At 41.1% G+C, this 22,873-nt stretch overlaps 1 protein-coding gene across 8 annotated transcripts in view; it reads right to left on the bottom strand.

The window, feature by feature from the left end:
* Positions 1–22,873, bottom strand: part of SGPL1 (sphingosine-1-phosphate lyase 1) — a 103,524-nt gene that overhangs the window by 19,128 nt on the left and 61,523 nt on the right. For all 8 annotated transcript variants that reach the window (XR_003790533.1, XM_029200997.1, XM_029200998.1 and 5 more), the window contains 4 exons: positions 11,630–11,795; positions 6,831–6,898; positions 3,791–3,938; positions 1,134–1,210 (listed from right to left, as the gene is read on the bottom strand). Coding sequence is in view for 7 of the 8 variants with exons in the window: in XM_029200997.1 (XP_029056830.1) it covers positions 1,134–1,210; positions 3,791–3,938; positions 6,831–6,898; positions 11,630–11,795 (459 nt within the window). In the remaining variant the exon portion in view is untranslated. The remainder of the gene's footprint in view (positions 1–1,133; positions 1,211–3,790; positions 3,939–6,830; positions 6,899–11,629; positions 11,796–22,873) is intronic.

Raw genomic sequence — 22,873 nt, 5'->3', positions numbered from 1 at the left:
TCACTTCTAGCTGTGTATTCTTAGGTCAGATAACCTCTCTGAGGCTCAATTTCCTCATATGCTAAAGGGGATAATCATAGTACCTACCTGATGGGGTTCCAGCCATAAGTAAATAAGATAACGCATGCGAAGCACTTTAACTATTTGAAGCGCGATACCAGATGTACATACATACATGAGGGTAAGGGGCCTTAAAGAGGGAATAACGAACATCCTGAGTGGTCTGGAGGTTATCTGTTCAGTGGAACCTTGAGACATGAATAGGAATTCATCACTTAGAACAGGAGGGAAAGGAAAACAACACAGGAGCAAGGTGTACTCAGTAAAGAGAAAAGGCAGTGGTTAGCATTCATGAGGGAAAATAACACGAATGGTTGAAAAAAATAGGTGGGAGCTGGCTCACGAAGGGACTTGTATTTTCTGCTGCATGGGCAGCTTGACTTTTGTCCTGTAGATAATGGGAAGCCACCGAAAGATTCTTAAGCGTAGAAGTAAGGTCAGGGTATTCTGTCAAGATACAGCTGAGCAAAACCTATAATATTTAGTAAGGTATGCACAGTTTCATAGTTACAATAATCAAACACAAAGACCTTAGAGACCAGCAGTCCAATGCCAATTTTATACGACAAAGTGGGGTTTAAAAAATAAATCTGATTAGAAGTGGAAGAAGCTAAGGGCAATTTTAAAGTCCACAAAAAGTGAGAATTATTTGAATTATAATTGAGACCACTGCTCATTCTCAGATCATGTGATTTGAGACTCATGTAGTACAGGAAATTATGACCCAGTTTCCATCCCTTGTCTCTTCTGATCCAACAAAATATACCTTGTCATTAATAATCTCAAATGATGGACTACCTTCCTTAGTATCTGCCTTCTACACAGGGTGTCTGTGAAGCCTGGAAACATAAGTAACATTTTACTTTTTTACAGATGGAAGATGTCTTTGATCAATATTATGCATATTTGCCTATGTCTGGGTAAAGAGACACTTTCTAAACCTCTTTAGTTTTATTTTAACAATAAACTTTCATTAAGTAATTTTTTTAAATTACAAAAATAAGGAGAAAAAAGTGCAGTAATCTAAAGTGGCAGGGCCACACACTCCCTGCAAGTACTGGGCACTCGCTCACCTTCACAAGGAGTTCAGTGAGCTCCTTCTCCCCACTGTACACCGCTCCGGAGGCCTTCCCTTCTTGCCACAAGACATCTACAGAGAAAGGGAAGACCGCTGGATCAGTAAGCACGAGCCTTTGGGAAGACAGGTTCTAATAAAGAAGAAATAGGAAGAAACTCCTCTGCGTACAAAAGGAAAAAAAAGTTGGAGTGGAAACCCAAAGGTGTTCTTACATAAAATCAAGAAAAAGAACTCCAATAAAGAGCTATCACAGCAAAATAAAGATGAAAGGTCAACAATTACCATCAACAACAGTGTGAAAAAGGTATTAACAGCATCTAGGTACAGTAAAGACAGTCCAATAATAATGTCACCATCCCCAACTGCCTTCTAACAGCAGAACAATTTTCCTTTATCTGTACTTCTTTTCTGTTCTCTGTATGGCTCAGCTTGACCTTTTTTGGCAGTGGCTTCCTTCTTCTCTCCCTTCCTAGCCAGTCAAAGGAAGTGTGGGAACTGCTATGAGCAGAGTTAGCAGAAAAGAGTAAGGCGAAGGTGCAGAATTTCCGTAAACTATCACCAGAGCTGGAGCCAGGGAACTGAATCCCTGACTAGACAAACTGTGGTGAGAGATGAACCACTGGCATCCCGTCCTCAGGGACTCCTCCTTCAGACAAGCCCGGAAACCCATACAGAATTAGCCACCTGCTTCCAGCAACCTCTGCTGCAGCACTCAGCATCAGGAACAGCCATCACTGCGAGGAGGCTCAGAGGACAGGTTCCTGACCAGAATGTAAGGTCCGACTTTCCACTTCCTGTCTGAGGTGCCCCCCCGCCCGAGACACTCTACAATACCAACGAATCTGTTCATGTGGGTGTCTCGGGTCCTCTTAGGACAACATGGCTGTGCCCATTGAAAATGGGTAGTGAGGATTACAGAAGCACCCTAACTGAAAACTGTTGCCATGGGCTCTACAAAGCCAAGATCTGCAGTTCCAATGAGAGCAGAAGACAGCGTAGTGAATATCCCGACAAACCCCTCATTGTCACGTGATCTGCCAGCTTGTGGCCAGTTTGACCTTCCCTCTTTCTTTAGAGGACACTGGTCTGTGCCATGCATGTCTTCAGACCAGAGGTCACCAGCATTTCAAAAGCACGATATATGGTTTTATTTCCTGTTCTTTTACTGGGGCTACAGAGTATGGCAATGGACAGTGACTTAAAAATGGAAGGGAAGGAAATATGGGGCAGCCAACCAGCCCTCATAATCATAGAAATCTTTAATACACAGGCCTCAGAGAATGCTAATCCTTGCTTTATATCATATATAAATCCTGCACTGTATCGAGTTTTGTACCATCTGATGTCAAAAATTCAACAGATTTCAATTAGAAATTTTAAAATGTAATATGGTATCCTGGACTAGATCCTAGAACAGGAAAAAGGACATTATAGAAAAACTGGTGAAACAGGAAGAGAATTTGTAGTTTAGTTAATAGCACTGTACCGATGTTAATTTTTTAGTTTTGACAAATGTACCATGGTTATTTTAGATGTTAGCATCAGGAGAAGCTGGGTAAGGGGTATGTGGGAAATCTATTATCTTTGCAAATTTTCTATAAATCTAAAATTATGCCAAACTAAAAGGCCTATTTTTAAAAGGTATTTGTAATATCTTAATTTGTAACAAACATGTTTGTGTTAATAATAGTTAACACTTATCGAGCACTTATTATAAGCCAGGTATTATATATTTACATGCATCATCTCATTTAATCTCTACAATTATCCTTTCAGATAAGTATCATTGTTATTATCCTCATTGTAGAGAGACAGAAACAGAGGCAGAGAGAAGTTAAGTAACCAACCCAAGGCCATATTTTAAGTGGCTGAACCAGATGTGAATCCAGGCTGAGTGGATCCGGGCTGTACTCTTAAACATAAAGCTACTTATTAGTTCATTTATCCTTCCCACACGTGCTCATGCATATATGTACGTGTGTGTGCTTATTACACAAGACACTATTAACATTCTGAGATGATACATATATATCATCTGTGTTTCTTTTTTTTTTTTTTTTTTGCGATACGCAGGCCCCTCGCTGCACTGCTGTGGCCTCTCCCGTTGCGGAGCACAGGCTCCGGACACGCAGGCTCAGCGGCCATGGCTCACGGGCCCAGCCGCTCTGCGGCATGTGGGATCTTCCCGGACCGGGGCACGAACCCGTGTCCCCTGCAGCGGCAGGCGGACTCTCAACCGCTGCGCCACCAGGGAAGCCCCTGTGTTTCTTTTGAGGATGAAATTATACTGACTTGTTATTTTCTTCTGTGCCTCTTTACAGATTTCACAATTTCTATAATGAATCTGTATTTCATTTTATTAGATACTTTCTCTTTCCAAAAAACAAATCGGTCTATTTTATTCAGGCTTAGAAAAGAAAATGGAACCAAGTTCCACCATCTCCGAGATTTGTTTGCTTTATGGGTGAAGGATGACTCTATATAAATACAGTTTTTAAAATACGAAATTCAGCCTTTGAGACAGGGAGTGGGCCCTCCTGAATATAGAAGCACCCGGGATGAACTCTTCTTAACCTCTGCCAACATCAAATGATGACCAAATAAGCAGCCACATTAAGGAAGCAGGGAGCATATATTTGCTGAGAATCGTACCCATAGAGCTGTATTCTTTGAGCTTCTCCAGAACTGCAGCCGGACTCATTCCTTGAGAGGGCAGGGCTTTCACGTAATCTTTGTCCACTTTCAGGAATGACATATTCTTGCTAATATCTTCCTTGGTCTTGTTCAACTTATCTTGGATCTCCAAAGATAAGGAAGATAAAGTTAACAGGGAGCTAGAAGAATACAGCGCGGAGAGTAGAAGAACCAGTTACAACACCAAACCAACTGCTCAACGCTGGGCACTGCACAAGTGCTTCAGAATAAGGATGGTATTTTTTCTTAAAAAGGTGTGGTGACATTTTGACCATTCAGCTATTTTCTGGCCTGGGCAATAGTCTCTTAGAAGTCTGAAAAGTCAGCTTTCTCTCTGAAGGTCAAAGAGACACTCAATTCCCTACTCCACCCCCACCCTTTTCCTCTGCCACGATGACCTCACCAAGTCAGCACTTCTCTGAGGGCGATATTTGGACCTTGTTCGACCCTTGGCAGCAGCTACGGTGTGTGCACCAAAGAAACTAAGGTAGAACCATGAACAGTAGCCAGAAAACAGGCCAAGCAGCAGTAAAACAGATTCTGGTGCTTGAGCAAGGGATGAGCTCCTTCACCAAGGCATGCCCAGAGCACACCAGGCATCTGGAGGCCCTACACAAATCCCCACACAGAAGCCCAAGACATGCTGGGAAGAGCCAGGGAGGCTGCCGCCTGTCTCCTCAGGTTGACAGCTTTGCACTGCTTGACTCTTAAGTGCTAGGAGGAGCTGAAGTCCTTTCTGCTACATCACTTATCAGCTATGGTTATTTCGTTTCCATCCTCATCAGACATTTTCTTTCATTCATGCACTTATTTACTTAATAAATATTTGCTGAACTACTACTGTGGGCCAGAGATACACAGTGAACAAAACAAACTTAGGCTGGGAATGGGGTGTGTGTGTGTGTCCTGTTCTCCTGAGCTTATTTTTAGCATCACAGTCAGAAACTAAAAGTCAGGTGATGAAAAGTGCCATGGATGATTAGAATCCAAGAGGGTCTTCTCAGACGTGGCCCTCAATGAAACCACAGGGAAAGCCTCTCCTTTAAAACATGTCTGCAAAGTCTAACACGCAGACATTGGCAGGAAGCAGAGTCCACACTCCTGGGCAATGCCAGGGCATGTGATGGACATGAAGATATTTTTTAAGTTGTAAATAAAGAATTATGCTGCATAAATGTAACCAGAACTATGAAAGCTGAGCTTCCACGCATAGATGCTGCTGCTGTAATAAAGCAGACAAAAATGATAGAGAGGCAGGTTAGAAAGCACAGCAAACACATCCTCACCCCAATTCTTGCCTCAGAACCTCCACTGCATTTTAATTTCTTCACAGCATTTATTTCAAAGTGAAATTCTTATGTATTTGTTTACTCACTCATTTTCTGTCTTTCCTTAGTACTGAAATATAGATTCTATGGGGGAAGGACTTGGCCTTGTTCACCACTGTGTCCCCAGCACCCAGAATAGTACCTGACCCTGAGCAGGTGCTCAATGAATGACAGAGGGACACACACACTCACTCAAAACAAGTAACTTTTGTCTCTGCGCCTCAAAATCTGCATCTAAAAATTGAAAGGTGATTATACAGTTTCTAAGTACCTTCCAATTCTGTTATCATATACATTTAATGGGTTCTGGAACCCCAGCATTTATTTGTCTCAAAATCTGAAACTGAAGGAGAAAAGTGTGATGAATAAAGGCAGAAAAAATACAGGGAATAATACAGGGAAAAGCTATTATCCTTTGTGATCAGTCCATCCTTTCTATCTTCCCTCTCCCCTACCCTTCATTTTCTAAGGACTAAAGTAGATTTAATTTTAGGACTTAATATGATTAGAGGTCAAATAAAAGCCCTCATGCTCCTTCTCCACCCTAGTTATTACTTCCACTTCCCCACAGGAAATGAACCTGAAAATACAAAGTTCTGGGAGACTTAGCACAGTGGTCTGAATGGACTTCAGTCAAAGGCTAAAAGATGGTCAAAGGCCATCTTTTCTGGTTTGGCCAGGAAAGGGGAAAAGGAACTGAAAGCCAAAAGTGAAAGAAAGCTTGCAGCAAAGCTGGGGGGCAGGGCAGGGAAGCAAGGAAGATGAAGCCATCAAGGATCATGTGCGTTCCTTAGAGCCTGCAGTGGGGCCTGCCCTGTTTATTTTCACCTGTGATAAAGAATCTGTGGGAAGGGCACAGTCGTGACTGTCTTATCCTGAGCGTGGACGAGGATAGAGAGGATCCAGTGAAGGGAACGTACTAGACTACAGACATGAACAAAGAGCAAGAGAATGGCTCTGCTCTAAGTTTCTAAACCTGGGATCAGCAAACTACAGGCCAAATCAAACTATAGGCTGAATTTGGCCTGTGCCTGTTTTTGTAAAGAGAATCTCACTGGAACACAGCCAGGCCCATTCCTCTACCCATCGTACTATCACTGCTTTCCCTCTGCAAGGGCAGGGGTGAGGAGCTGTGGCAGACATGGCAGGGCCTGCAACGTCTAAAATGCTTCATACCTAGCCCTTTACAGGAAATGTTTGCCAACCCTGATCTAAACCATGTAAGCACTCAATCCCTGATAAGTATCCAAATTCAGCCAAATATTGCTCTAAAGCTTCATGTCACTTCTGTCAGGTTGTCGAATTTCAAAATTTCTCCTGAATAGCATCTTTCTCCTTCGGTCAGATACGTTGGAGAAAGGGCTGGGTCAGCCTTCTCATTCTTGGCACTTCTGCTATTTTGAGTCAGCCAGTCCTCTGCTGTGGAGGCTGACCTGTGCACTGGAGGGTGTTCAGCAGCATCCCTGGCCCCTATCCACTAGATGCCGACAGCACCCACCTCCTCTTGTGATATCCAAAAATGTCTCCAGACATTGTCGAATGTTTCTTGGAGGTGGGGGACAAAACTCACCCAGCCCCCTTGAACTTCTAGTTTCAGTGACTATACAGAAAGAGGTCTGATGACCATGGGGGTAGGAGGCGGTGGGGAAAATCTACAGGATTCTGCTTACCTTACGACCAATAATAGGCATCTTCCGGATAAGCTTAAAACATCTCTTTTTAAACCTTGACCATAAACCTAAAAGAAACAAATGGTTCTATTATCCAAATAAATTTCCACATATTATATGACCTGATAGTCATAATGTATGAACTATTCAACATGTCCTCCGCAATCTCACCTGCCCTCAGATGGCAAAGGTAGTTTCTTTCCTTTTTTAAAAAACCTTTTAATTTTTGAATAAGTAATACATTTACATGGTTCAAAAATAAAAAAATAAACACACACACTCTCTCATCTATCCCCCAGACCCTCATCCTACCCCCAGGTTAATATTACTACTAGTTTCTAGATACCCTTCTAGAATTTCTTTATGCATATACAAGTAAGAATAGAGGTATGTTCTTATTTGTCTCTTTTACACAAAAGGTAGCATACTCCAGTACTGTACTAGACCTTGTTCTTCTACTTAGCAATATTCTCTTAAAGATCTGTGCTTCCTCATTCATTTTTATACCTGTAGAGTATTCCATTAGATGGATGTACCCTAGTTTATTTAACCTGCCCTTTCCTGATGGAAACTTAGGTTGTTTCTAATATTTGCTATCACAAACCATGCTGAAATAGCTAACCTTGTAACACACACCGTATGTGTACGTGACAGTATACCTACAGGATAAATTCCCAGAAAGAGAATTGCTGGGTCAAGTATATTGCAGAGCTCCTTACCTTCCCAAGGTTTCCGGATGCCCAACATTTCTCTCCCCTCCCTCAAAACAAATGCCCAACCCGTGCTTTTCTTCAGGATCTATGCTCCAGTCTCTCATCCAACACACATCCCAACAACATTTTCTGGACCTAAAAAGGCCTTCAAATATCACGGACACCTATCAGACTCCATTCTGTTGGGCAGTACACAGGACAAATATGGAATTCTGATCCTATCAATTACAATAGTTATAAATACATGGCATCTAAATAGACAGTCGTGCCTTTTAATGAATTCACTTCAGTATATCTCAACTGACTCTGACAACAAGATTCTGAGGTTGGCAAAGAAGGCACTACCTACTATCCAAGGGCAGCTAAGGATCAAAGCGTTAACTTGCTCAAGGCCACAGATGAGATCAGTGATCGGGCGGGGATTTAACTGAAGTCTTTGTTTTTCTAGTCCTAGACTCCCAGGCCTCTACACTCCTTCAGATGCACAACAGGAATTTTCAGTTATCCCAAGTGAGTTTCTAAGGAATCTACACGTAGACTTTCTGCAAAGATACAAGGCATGAACTGAATGAACTTCACTGCTTTCCTGGGAGATCTGGGAAATCCAATTTCCTTGGCCAGAAGGTGCTTTCAACAGCCAAAGAATGTGTCTGTACCTTTTTTGGGTATTTATTATATGACGCCTTGCATCTTTACTAATTGTTTTTGCTTAGGTTGCATCCCTAAGTGCCTAGCACTGAGGTCAACACTCTGTAAATGTCTGGGACAAAACCCACTATCTAAGACACAGACTGACTAAGACAAAGGGACTGAAACCACTGTTACTTTTTGTTTAAATTTTGGAGTATTTCCTTTCAGTCCTGAGATCTTACTGTATGTACAGTGTCATACCCTCTTCTCATTTACAGCATTTTCTACATTATTAAAAATTCTTCCTAAACGTATTTTTCAGTGTTACCACAGTAGTCCATCAAATGAGCGTAACTTACTGTTGGATAGTTAAGCTGCTTGTTATTTGATTATTTCTAACAATGTTAAAGCTGTAAAGATTCAGAACCACTTCCTTATTTAACAGATGAAGTAATTAATTAATGAGCTAGAAAGAGGTCTAGAAATCAGCAAGCTGAGTCAGGTGTCCAAAAGTACATTGATGTGACCACAGGTGGAGGAGAAAAGAGTAAACGAATTTTGTGGAAGTTGTGAGATAATATGGTATAGGGTAAAAAGAACAGAATACAGACCAGAGATGGAGAAATTGAGAATGAAAAGATTATATGGTCAAGACCTAAAAAGATAATCTCAAAAGCAAAATTTCCCAGAGGTACAGGAAAAGAAAGTAACGAGAATGTGTTAAGGTAATACAATAAGAAATGCCAGTGTAAGAACGACAATGCTTGGCTCTTTACAGTTTACAAATTCCTTTCACACCACTTATGCCACTCGAACCTCCCATTTTACTGCGAGGAAACAGGCCAACAGGCTTAAGGGTGTTGCCCAAGGTGCCATGGCTAGAAACCTCCTCCTACCACAGAACTCAGATTTCTGTTGATGAACTGCAGACAGTCCCACAGTTTAAGTCAACATGAGCTAGTAAGGATGGAGCAGGATTAAAGGAGAGATCACACCTTAGAGGGTTCCAGCCCTGCCCGGCCCCACCCTCCTGCCACCTCCAGTTCCTATCTACCCGTGTCTGTCCTGTGTTCCGCAATTACCCTCCCCCCTCAGAAGGGTACCCGGAATTTGAAGATCAGCAAAATTTATCACTAGACGGACCTTAGACTCCTCTAAGGCAACATACTAAAAGTGACTGGATGTTCAGTAATACGTGGAATACTTCTACATGAGCAAGGTGCTGAAGAAATCGGCAGTTCTATCAAAATTACCTCCGATCTCTGGCGGGAAGACATTTCTATCTGTGTCTAAAATTCAAGTTGGAAGTTACAAAATAAAAAATGTGTTGTGTGTGTATATGTATTAAAGCAATATGAAATTGCCAATATTCAACAATTTTTGACCGACAAAAACTACATTTTATATGATTCAAGCAGATCCAGATACAGAAAGAGATACAGATACATAAATGGTGGTTATCTCTAGGTAATAAGATTTGAATTTTTTTCTTATGGTTTAGCTACATTGCCTAATTTTATACAATGAACATGTACTGCTTTTATAATAAGAAAAAATGTTATTAAAAATAAAACAACCACAATGGCTTGGAGTTCACGAAGATTCAGATGCCACATACCATTAACACACTGCTCCTGTTAATTTTCTCATCGTGTACTCAGAAGCCAGCACATTCTTTTTTGAACGCTAAAGGCAAGTAAGTACCTGAGACCTACGACGGCTTGCTTCAACTACCGGTTAAGCAAAATGCACACGGGCACCGAGGGCTGCACAATGGAAAACAGAAGTGAAAACCTAAAGCTAATACTAATCACAGCAAAGAAATATAAACCTCAAGATCTCTGGCCTTAGTTTGGATTTACAAATGCACCATCTTAAAAGGAAAGGTACACAGAATGGTGGCTGCCAGGAGCCGGGGAGAGGGAGTCGTGGGAGGTTTGTGTTTAATGGGTACAGAGCTTACAATGATGAGAGAGTCCTAGAGAAGGACGGTGGGGATGGCTGCACAGCAATGTGAATGCACCTAATGCCACTGAACTGTCCACTTAAAAATGGGTGAAATGATCAATTTTATGTTATGTATATTCTATCACAATAAAAAAAAGAGAAGTACATGTACTGCTACTCCTTAGAGGCCTCTGGAATCGGACAGGATGGTGGGCAGCACTGAATCAAATGCTTCCCAGGAAAGGAATAAGCCTGAGCAGAAGGGACAGGGGTTGCGTCCGTTTCCAAACCATGGAGCAAACAAAGCACAAGGGTTAGTCTGTCTAATTTGTCAGAGTTTATGAGAAAATCTTGCACGGACTAGGAGCAGAAATTGAGGACAGGGTTTTTAAAGCTGGAGTGAGCTAAACTTCAGACAGGGCAGTCACGTCTCATTTCCATTTTAACTAAGTGCAACGTTGACTCCGCCATAACTCGGCAATGTTACTAGAACAGCTGGATGGCTGTCTGCATGGTAAAGAGAGGAAACAGAATCTGGCCTCTAAGTTGACTTTTCTGGGGAAAGAGGAAGAAAAGCAGAAACAGTATTCAGTTAAAGAGCCCCTTCAAACAGATGTTATCGGGGAAGCAAATAGTTATGGAAATTTTACACAAATGAGAAATGGCAAGCAACTCTCGTCAATGTTATTAACTCAGATACCCTACTAAGGGTGAGGAAGGGGTGCAGGGGAGTGTACAGAGCACCCACCACCTCTCCTACCATTTACTTACAAAACACAGCCTGCAGGGGAAAAGAATTTGTAAGGAGGTACCACACAACCAGGCGGTTGGGAGGTTGGAGGGGTGCAGGGAGTGTGGGCAGGATCTGAGGAAGGATGGAGGATGTTCAAACTGACCACTAATAGACTTCTCATCTTCCACACCCCCTGAGAGGCAGCCTCCTCTTCTCACGTCAGTCTGGCTCCCAGAGTCACTACCCAGGAAGCTCAAAGTGTACTGTCCCCTGACAGCAGAGGTTCAACTCCAAGAGGACACGGACCCTGTATTACATGTATGGATCCCTAGAGCCTGGCAGTGCCTGACACACAGCAGACATTCCAATGGTCACTGCATGAGTGCTGTTCCAATGTCACATGATCTTTATTGAAACAATGGCCTAAAATGAAAGCAATAAACTCATGCTTGGGGAACTCCAGGTGACACAATTATGTTCTAGGCAAGAAGCTGAAAGTGAAGAGGGTTTAAGCCATACTCTGTGGATCCTTACCAGGACTAATCTCTCAGGGGTTTTAATGTAAACTGCAAATCCAGAAAAATCAATGGAACAGTTACAGTTACACAAGTCCTATTAAAATTCTACCAGTCAGAAGGCAATGTCCTTTCTATTTAAACAGATTTTAAAAATCAGAACCAAACCAACCAGACAAGAAATTAGTACAGTCCCTTAGCCATCAGTTCCAAAGCTAGTGTAACTCCACTGTATCTTTACAGGGGGGAGAGTATACTTACTCTCTGGCTGGAAGATAAACTCGTATACCCAGACTATCAGCAGAGTCCACACGACACTCCATGCAATTAGCTGCCAGGGCTCATACTTGGTGCAATGCCCGTTTACATAATTCTTGGCCTTTGTGGAATACACTTCCAAAATCTCGAAGTAGGGCTCAAAGGCCTTCTAGAAATACAAAAGAAAAAAAGAAATATTACATTCAAAGAGAGAAAGGAAGTCTATTCTTAGTTTGCTCTTCAACTCATTTTTCAAGGGCAAGGCCACTCATGATCTGGCCCTACCCCAGCAATAATCTTATCATCCTGCTTCTGCGCTAGGAACTCCAGTGCACACTGCCCCTTAACAGACAAGTGGACTTTGACAGCGTTTTTGATCTTCTATCTGTAAAATAAAAGGTTAATTGGACCTCCCTGGTGGTGCAGTGGTTAAGAATCACTTCTTAACCACTTCGAGCCCTGGTCCGGGAAGATCCCACATGCCACGGAGCAACTAAGCCCATGCGCCACAACTACTGAGCCTGCTGCGTTCTAGAGCCCACGAGCCACAACTACTGAGCCCATGCACCACAACTACTTAGCCTGCACTCTAGAACCCAGGAGCCACAACTACTGAGCCCGCATGCCACAACTACTGAAGCCTGCGCACCTAGAGCCCATGCTCGACAAGAGAAGCCACCGCAATGAGGGGCCCGCGCACCGCAACGAAGAGTAGCCCCAGCTCACCACAACTAGAGAAAGCCCGCACACAGCAACGAAGACCCAACGCAGCCAAAAATAAATAAAATAAATAAATAAAAGGTTAAGCTAGATCATCATTTCAGCTCTAAAGTTTCTAGATGACTGCAGTATTCACTGTCCCACTCAACTAATCTTCTCAACATGTCTTTCTCTTCTTCTCTACTTGAATCTTTCCCAACCTCTAACACAAAAGGCAGCAGACTGTTTCCGTAAAAGACCAGATAGTAAGTATTTTAGGCGCTGCAGGCCAAAAGTCTCTGTCACAACCACTCAACTCTGCTGCTGTAGCGCTAGCGCAGTCACAAAATAGCGGGTAAAGAAATGAACGTGGCTGTGTTCCAACAAAATTTAATTACAGATGCTAAAATTTGAATTTCATGTAATTTCACATATCACAAAATATTCTTTTTATAAAAACAATTTCAAGTTAAAATATCATTTTAGCTCATGGGCTATACAAAAACAGGCAGCAGGCCAGATTTGGCCCGTAGGCCATAGCCTGCCAATCTCTCCTCTAAGGCCCTATTTGACGAAAACTCTTATAGCCAGGAACCATATCTTATCATTATGTGTATCCCTCACAATACATAGCCCAAGAAAAAATCTTCTCCCATGAAGTTACCAGAATACCCAACTCATGAGAATTAATCTCCCTCATTAAATTCTCGTCAAGCATTCATTTGTGCCTCTACACAGAGCTTATCACAATGTGCCTTGCTGTCTACTCATCTGTTTCTCATCTCCTTTACAACATGATTAGGTCCCTGAAGACTGACCGGATCCCAGCCATATTCACAAGCCACCGGGTGCCCTGTAAAAATAAGTTCGTCTTCAGTTTGCCATTCACTCACTTATTCAACATTTATGAAGCTTCTCCAGTGTTTAAGGCATTAAGCTGGGGGAACATTAAGGTATATATGCTAAGTTCTTGCCCTTACTGAGCTTACAATCTAATGAGAGAGGTTCATACATACACATGCAGACACACATGGGCACACACATATATAAACAAGTAATTGGAACTCTTCAGGATAAACACTATAAAAAGGATGTAAATGAAGTGCTAAGAGAGACCACTAAGGAAGGCCTATCTAACTCTACCTGAGGGGAGATAAGGAAGATATGACAGAGGATAAAATCTAACAATGATCAAAAAAAATTCTCTAGGCAGAAAAATTAAAAGAAAAAAAAAGTCATACCAGGAAGACAGAATAATAGCTGCAAATGCATAAAAAGAGTCTGAGAATGGCAAAAAGGTCTGTGTAGTAAGAGCACAGGCTAGATGAGGGCAGAGACCATATCTGTCTTCTCCAGCACTAAACCCTCAACATATAGCATGGTGCCTGGCAAACAATTTGTACTGAATTAAAGCTTGGAGAGTGGCTTGACAGTGACCAAGTAAATGAGTGAACACATCAAGTTACAAGAGAACTGAGGCTGGGAGAAATACACTAGGTCCAGATTTTAAATGGTCTTGGGAAAAAAAAGCATAGAGATTGGAAATATAAATTGATAGGTACTTTTTGTAAAGTGATTTGTCAGTATCTATTAACATTTTAAATGTATATTCAATTTTACCCAGCAATTCTTTTTGGTATCTATATAATTGCACCTATGTACATGTTCAAGGACGTTCACTTCAGTATTCTTTGTAACAGCAAAAGAAGAAATATAAATAACTGTCCATTGATAAATGGTTAAATAAACTATAATATATACATTTTATGTACCCATACTATGCAGCATTAAAAAGAAGACAGATTTATGGACTTCCCTGGTGGCGCAGTGGTTAAGAATCCGCCTGCCAGTGCAGGGGACACGGGTTCGAGCCCTGGTCTGGGAAGATCCCACATGCCGCAGAGCAACTAAGCCCGTGCGCCACAACTACTGAGCCTGCGCTCTAGAGCCCGTGAGCCACGACTACTGAAGCCTGCACACCTAGAGCCCATGCTCCACAACAAGAGAAGCCACTGCAGTGAGAAGCCCATGCAGCACAACAAAGAGTAGCCCCCGTTCGCCCCAACTAGAGAAAGCCCGCGCACAGCAACAAAGACCCAATGCAGCCAAAAATAAAATATATATACATAAATAAATAAATTTATATATTTTAAAAAAGACAGATTTAAATGAACCACATGGAAAAATTTCCAGAACACGATGTTGAGTTAAAAAAAAAAGAAAAAAGCAAATAGCAGAACAACAAAAACAAAACGGAAGGTATGGGTATTAATCAGGAGAGCAATTTTTTTTCTTTAAGATAACTGCATGGGAAAGGAATAGAAGGAGGACAGAAATCAGAGACAAAAATTTTAGTTAAGAGGACTGTTGAAACAGTCCAGGGCAGGGGCTTCCCTGGTGGCGCCGCGCTTAAGAATCCGCCTGCCAATGCAGGTGACACGGGTTCTAGCCCTGGTCCGGGAAGATCCCACATGCCGCGGAGCAGCTAAGCCCGTGCGCCTGTGCTCTAGAGCCCGTGAGCCACAAATACTGAAGCCTGCGTGCCACAACTACTGAAGCCCGCACGCCTAGAGCCTGTGCTCCGCAACAAGAGAAGCCACTGCAATGAGAAGCCCGTGCACCGCAACGAAGAGTAGCCCCCGCTCACCGCAACTAGAGAAAGCCCGCACACAGCAACAAAGACCCAATACAGCCAAAAATAATAAATTTAATTAATTAATTAATTAATTTTTAAAAAAAAGTCCAGGGGAGAAATAAACTGGGTTTCACCTTAAGCAGTATGGTATCTGGACCAAAACATGGTATGGATTTGAAACACATTTTTAGAACAGTGTTTGATAACTTATTAGATATAGAAAGTATGGAGAGGGGAAAATAATTCCAGATTTTCAAGTTTGAGAGGCTGGCTAAGTGGTGACAGCATTAACCATGGCAGACTAGAAGAGGAAGGGAAGCTGAAGATGGTAGAGGAGATTCTGAGAACAAGATAATGCTGTAGGTTTATGTTCCTGTTGGATATCTACATGCAATGTTCGAGGAGCAGCATGAAAGCTCAGAAGGAGGACGGGTGCTCAACTAATGTTTGTTGAAAGCATTTATACACTTAGCAATTAGGCTGCAGTATAAGGTAATTAGCATTAGACAAGTACTGGGCTCCCAGAGGGCTATCCATGGAAACACAGTTTATCTGCAACCCCCTCATAGTTCTTGGTGGCCATTCCCTAGAGCCCACTATTGCTATCAACAATCTCAATCCTGCACAGCAGTGGCAGTGCTGGTCGAGACCCGAGAAAGACCAGAGGAGTCTACCATCATTGAAGGTATGTCATAATTTCAACTATTATAGAGAATCTTCTAGTGTTAAAGCTGTGATCAAACCAAATGGTTGAATGGTGTGTATGAATGGGATGACGGAAGAACAATCATACAGATCAACTTTTCCTCTGGTGATTCTAGTTCCTGGTTCACCCAGAAAATAGAGGTTACCAATTGCAAAAGATGACTGTAGATATTATCACAGCACTGACTAAACAAACGAGTAACATAACTAGTATTAGGGAAAGAGCAAAGAATCAGCCCATGCAAACTACTTCCATTTTTAAAAAGCCTATTAAGATATGAAGGCATTCCTTGCTAACATTTACAAAATTATATTCAGCAGAAGTGCATTTTCTTTGTAATTGCCATGAGAAGATAATGGGAGTCCTTGAATACATCTCCTTAAGAGGAGATATAGAGAAACACCTCTCAAGGAGATCTATTTCTATATTCTCTTACTCCAGTGACAGAATGATACTGTACTTGGATGGGTCCTAGCAAGCTTTTTGAATGGGCAACCAGTTGGTCACAGAAATTATATCTCCTGGCCTCATTCCAAGGTCCTTCTAGGTTACTACAAACAACCTAGGCTCAGTCCCAACAAAGAAGCACCTCACAACACTGACAACTCGCTGCACTATAGGGCTCTGTGGGGTGACGTGTGCTATCTCCTCGGAGAAAAGGATGAGGCAGTTCCTTGGGGCCTTGCAACCAGCACCAACCCCAGGCTGGGTTCTGATGCAATATTCCAGCCCTGGGGAAGTATACAATCTAAATGTTGAAGAGAACTTTAGAGATCAAGCCCACATTTTCACTTTACAGAGGCCCCGAAGCAGCACGGCGTACCTCAGCTCATGCAGACGGGCTTGTGTCAGAGTGGAGACTAGGAACCCACGCCTCCTACTCTTTCAATTCTTCACTCTCAGTGTCACAGGTAGAGGATCACTAAACACATTACAATCCAGCGCTATCCCAAGAATTTTCTTTCCACAATTTATGCTCCTGGCAGAATATACCTTGGATATATGGTAACATACAACAAACCAAAATTGTACTGCTAGGTCATGACTACAGAAAAAACATCTAGACAGAGATGGCACGAGAACTTAATATAATTATAATTACTGTTTCCCACCGCATCTTTCTTCTTATAGAAATATATTTTGTCTATATACACTTGCATATTTATTTATAATTACAATACTTAGGCTTCTGTCTATTTCAACTTAATCTCTACATTGTGTCTCTGGAAATACAAGAACCATAAGTGGTCGTCTACGAAGGCCACTAGCTTATTGTGCAACTCCAGGCAAATTATTTCACCCACCTGTGCCTTCATTTCTTTATCTAGAAGGGACGCAGAATATTCACAAAATAAAGTGTCTGTGTACGTGTGTGTCTGTGGGTGTGTGTGGGTGTTTGTGGCTGTTTATCTCCAATATTTGCTTAATAGAAAAGTAGTTTTGGTAAAACTTCCACAACGAAAAGCATTCTTTCCTTCACGCTTCGATAAAATTGGAAACGTATTCCCCTAGAGGAACAACAACAAAATGCTTTGCCCAATGAATGTATATAAAATGAGAGTAAGGATACCATAAATCTTTTAAAAGTATAATATTAAAGGAAAAAAGATCAACTTTAGTGTGAAGATTTAAAATATTAACTACTTTGAAGAAGCTACTATCAAATAAGGATGAATAAACTAACCAGACTTTCTCTTTTTATTCATCCCACTTCAATCTAAAGATTTAGGTTTTAGCAGATACCTAAAAGACATCAAAATAGTACTCAATAATCCTAATCATTACTAGACAAAAGGCAGCTGCTGGAATGTGTGGGAGCTTGGTAGCCTACTATTCTCATACTGAACCCTCTCACCCCCCAAATCACTTCAAGGGAGCAAGACACTTTCCTGAACATGATAGTAGCAGTCCACAAATTTGGTAAATTTGGGGCCTGCCACTTTTTTTTTTTTTTTTTTTTAAGCATATGGTTTGGGCTTTTTTGGCTGTGTTGGGTCTTCATTGCTGCGCGTGGGCTTTCTCTAGTTGTGGCGAGCGGGGGCTACTCTTTGTTGTGGTGCACGGGCTCCCCACTGTGGTGGCTTCTCTTGGTGCGGAGCACGGGCTCTAGGCACACAGGCTTCAGTAGTTGTGGCTCACGGGCTCTAGAGTGCAGACTCCATACTGTGGCACATGGGCTTAGTTGCTCCGCGGCATGTGGGATCTTCCCGGACCAGGGCTCCAACCCGTGTCCCATGCATTGGCAGGTGGATTCTTAACCACTGTGCCACCAGGGAAGTCCCAGGGCATGTCACTTTTTAGACCAAAGAGTTTCAAACTTTTCCAATACAGTCCCACAGAAATGTATTTTACAACACAAACTAGCACGCACAGCAACAGAAAGATATAAAATCAAAACAAAAATTTCCAAAATAATACTTAACACCTTATTACTTGTGATACACTTACATTTCTTTTCTATTTCTTCCTTCTTTTTTCAAAGGCTTGGCCCACTAAATTGATTCTGCATCCCTCTAAATGGATCATGACCTTCAGTTTTAAAACCAGTGTCTTAGAGTGGTTTCACTCCTGGCTTCCTTAAATTTAGAATGCGGTTCTGTAATGCAGTGGAGGGAGTTAACACTAAGGTTATTTTCCACTCAACACAATCTCAGCGCTTTTTATACTTAGGATTTATTCTCTTAAGATTTTTGTGAGGCCAGGATTATGACGTGATGGAGTGACTCAGTCCAGCGAACTCAGAATTCTTCAATCACAAGATACTTTCCTATTGGTACTAGCCCACGGTTCTCCCCAATGGTAATAAACTCTTTCAATCCTTAAATCACTTCAAGAGAACAAGATTCTGTAAGCAGACTTCCCATAATGGCACTATCCACACCCCCATTCCCCCAAAAAAAACTTCTTTGAGAACTATTACTGTACTTAACCAACTGCCAATTAGGCAGTGATAATTTTCCCCCATTAAATGTCCTTAATTACCAACTTATACCAGAAGAAACATTCTAAAAATGACTATCACTGAAAGAAGACATTTCCAGACCCACACTGGATGGTGCTTCTTTCCTTAATTATAACAATCCCTTCACCATGATTTAATGGGGGCTAACCAGTAGAATGCTTCAAAATCATCCAAGGAGCTTTCTTCAGAACACTCCACCCCAGAGGTTTAGTAAGTACAGAGTGGAGCCCAGAAATATACATTTTGGAAAACTTCCCCCAGGTGATTGTGACAGACATCCTTGCTTGGTTAAGAACCCTTTCTCTACACCACAACATGGCCCCTACTCTCCCCATCCCCTTCTTTGATAAAAGAATTACCCAATAATTGAGTTAACATATTACAAGACGGGGGCAAAAAGACATCCACCAAGTTTTACTGTAAGTGTTAAAGTTGGGGCCCAGCCACATCAATCCACAGATCAATGCATTACTCATGGCTAATATTTATTCTTTGGCCAGATACTAAAGAAAATCAAAATCTTCCACTCTGCAATGCTACAGAGAAAAAAAGGATTTTGTTTTCCTCTTCCTTCCACTTTCTTCACCTCTAATACAAGTGCACAATTCAACACTCAAGAGTTTTTCCAGAAGAGTCAGAAATCTGAGCTTTAAAGCAGGAATGGGCTGTTGAGGAAAAGAAAAACCTGTTTCACCCAGTTCATCCACGCCTGAATGTCTTCAAATCAAATGGTACTCTAGTGACTGAGACTCAGATAAGGGAGTGAAGTTAAAATACAGAAGAAAGCCTAAAAGTTAAGTATTTATTCTTACTCTACTTCTGCTCTAAAAATGGGGAAAAAATTAACTGAATCTGATTCTCTTTCATATTACATTCTGCAGAACTTCAAAGTGCAAAGCAAACAGGTAAGAAAACACTATTGTCTTTAGAGCCTCAAAAGGCATTAAAGTTTATCAGCAAAAACAGATCACAAGCTCAAAGGGAAAATTCCCTTGGGTCATTAAAGAAGTAAGAATTGAGCGATAAACCAAACAGTCATTCCAACCAACCAACGGTGACTGTGTGATATAGAAATGTTTAAAGGGACCGAGTCATCATTTCTTAGGAGGTAAAGAGCAAACCATATACTTCCCCCCAAATTCTACTATGTAAGTCAAAAGATCCAGTATCTGAGAAGCTCATCTCAAAAAGCTTAACTGTGCACATTTCCCTTCCAGCCATGCCTGGAGTCAAGTATACATGCTCAGTACTAGTTCACAAGCACTTACAAAGTCTAATTGCTCTACACTTAACACTGGAGTATTTGGGCAAAGCACCCCGTCACTGAGACACAATCTTGGCCTCAGAAAGGAGAGACAGCCATGCAATGTTCTCCAGTCATTAGGAGCGCACTCACAGAAAATCCAAGCTCCTGGGTTCATAAAAGTGGGCAGCCCCGAAGACTGCCAAATGGTTGCTGAGAACTTTTTATTCATTTACTTATGGTCAGGACCATAAGTCTGTCTTCAAGTGAAGACAGATGCTGATTCTATCAACTAACAAGTCTGAGCACCTCTCTTCTGATGTCTATCAAGAAAGGCACTACAGGGAGCTTAACCTAGCAGAGAAGACTGAAATGCATAAAACTAAGTTGAACAAGCAGAGAACAGGCTGAGGGATGTAGAGGTAAGGGCAATCATGGGTTTTCTTGGTAAATACATTCTCAGCCTGAGGGAAGTAGGGAAGATGTGGGGAAAAAGTACTCTGCAAACCTGAACATGTCATGCTGCCAAATTTGCTATGAACTCCCAGAGTCTCTTAAAGTCAGTAGCTAGATGACTTTCTGTACACGTGCACAGAAGTTACCTTTCAAAGTAAAAGAGGTTCATTATCCTCTGAAGACTGGAAATGAGAACCCCCTGGAGAATAAGCAAGGTCTAGTGGAAATAATCCTACGTTCTTCACACACAAAGGAGAAGTCTTGACTTCCCTGAGCATACCACAACTGCGGAAGAAGTTGTCTAGGCTTCTCCCTTCCTGTACTTCTTTTACTAATAGGATTATCTAGCTACCTTTGTCAGAGTTAAGATAGCTAGACTTTTTTTTTCTAGAAAAGCTAGACTTTTCTAAACTAGTTATAGAAATCCCCTCCCTTCAACAGTCATGCTGATATTAGAGATGAGAAATACTGAATATATGCCCAAAAGTGTAACCTAAGTTAAGATGCAAAGCCTACTTCTCTGGAGATTTCTAACAAATAATCCTGTTCAAAAGAATAAACCAGAGACCTATCCCTGGGTCTCCGACTGATACTCAACGGATACAAACATTTTTCTAAATCTAGTCACAAAGGAGATGCTTTTTAAAACTGAAGTAAAACTCTAAATTTAAAATTAACACTTGGAAGACTTTCAGACTTTCTGGATAATCTGCTGAAAGTGCAGGAGAAAATGTGTGTTTCCAGTGGAAAATCATACATTGTCTAGGACATCCCTCTGATTCTGATTATACGGCAGTTATTTTACAAGTCTGGAAGTTGTAGATAACTGATAGCAATGCAAACTGATCTTAATCTATAAACGTATAAAGTCTGCCATGTCCAGTAAAGGTTCAAATGACCTCCCTCTCCACTATGGAAGAAACTAGTTTTGCCTCCATTTGCATACTCATTTTAATATTCCTGATCTATAAATGTATCTGTTCTTTGGGCTTCTCCTTTGAACACTGTAAGTAAAATAAAGTGTGTATTCATTTTCTAACTGTATGAGTGTCATGATTTTACCTTTTTTGGGAAATTATCTTTTAACAAAAGCTAAATGTTCTCAGTCCCCTAACCTCCCCCACCAAAAAATGCCTGGGAATATAAAATCTTGCAAATAATTACAAAGGGTTCAGGACATCCTGAAGGCCAGTTATATATGGGATCCATATTCCTCAGATTAATAATGCCTTCCCTAAAATGAATCATAGAAGTAGCCTTAATATGACAAACTATCCTATTATATATAAAGCAAACAACATTTTTGAGAACAAAATAGAAACACTGGATATATCCATCACTTACAATTCTTCAGGAAAAGCCTCATGAGTATAATAAAAAGGAATGAAGTTCTGATCCATGCTACAACATGGATGAACCTTGAAAACATCACGTTAAGAGAAAAAAGTCAATTATAAAACACCACATAGTATTTACATGATTCATTTATAGGAAATGTTCTGAATAAGGAAATCTATAGACAAAAAGTAGTTTGGTGGTTGCCTAGGAGTAGGAGACGGGGAGGAAGTGACTACTAATGAGTAAGGGGTTTCTTCTGAAAATGTTCTAAATTGTAGTGACAACTGTACAACTCTGTGAATACACTAAAAACCACTGGATTGTATACTTTAAAGAAAAAAAAGCATTATGACTCAGCAATTCCATTTATGCTCACCAAATGTTCTCTTAGCTAAGACCAACCACCTAAGATTGTTTGGATTCAAAGACTTTCTTTAAAAAACAGTCTTTCTGGAAAAAAAGTTTCCATATGGCCAAAGATAGCAGAAACTTTGTAATTCCAGAAACAGAGATTAAAGCTTTGGACTCCAAATGAAAGCAACCCTAAGTATCTTAAAAATAACGTAGAAATTTGTAGAGTAATTATGGGTAAACTAGACAAAAAGGGTCATTATTGTCCAGAGGTATAGTTTTTAAGAATCTATAAACAAAATTACTAACTGCTAAAATGACAAAACTTTTTCAAAACACTTTTTGTGTTTTTTCATGAACACATACTCCAGTCACTACCCAGGATATCTGAAAAGGACCGACACCTCTGAGTATTGTCCTGAACTGACACCTCATCACGACTCCTGTGAATTCTTTGAGAGTCGTGTTAATAGTGTTTTACAGGCCACTGTGGTGTCCTAGAAAGTCTGGATAGTGTCAAAGGCTTCTACTCTAGTTTTAGCTCTCACTTAGAAGCTGTGTGACCTTTGGCACTTATTGAACCTCTGTGCAACTGGATTTCACTCATGTTCAAACAAAACTAGATGCCATTATTATAGTTCAACAAAAAATTCACAAGAAAAAAACAATTCACAGCGTTGCTGTGAATATTAAATGCAGCAAGGTAATGAGCAAATGACTGCAGATAATAAACACTTCACAAATTATTTGATGAATCTGAATTCTCTGATAAACATTTTCCTTTCCTTTTCAATTAGCAGCACGGAAAAGTGACCTTTGCAATGTTCCAGGCAAAACCACAAAGGTAGAGCTGCGAG

The sequence above is a fragment of the Monodon monoceros genome, unplaced genomic scaffold (genome assembly GCF_005190385.1).
Source record: "Monodon monoceros isolate NGI ecotype Baffin Bay Population unplaced genomic scaffold, NGI_Narwhal_1 Super_Scaffold_4, whole genome shotgun sequence".
NCBI classification, from domain to species: Eukaryota; Metazoa; Chordata; class Mammalia; order Artiodactyla; family Monodontidae; genus Monodon; species Monodon monoceros.
The sequence above is the reverse complement of the archived record's forward strand: the minus strand, read 5'-3'. Positions and strand labels throughout refer to the sequence as shown.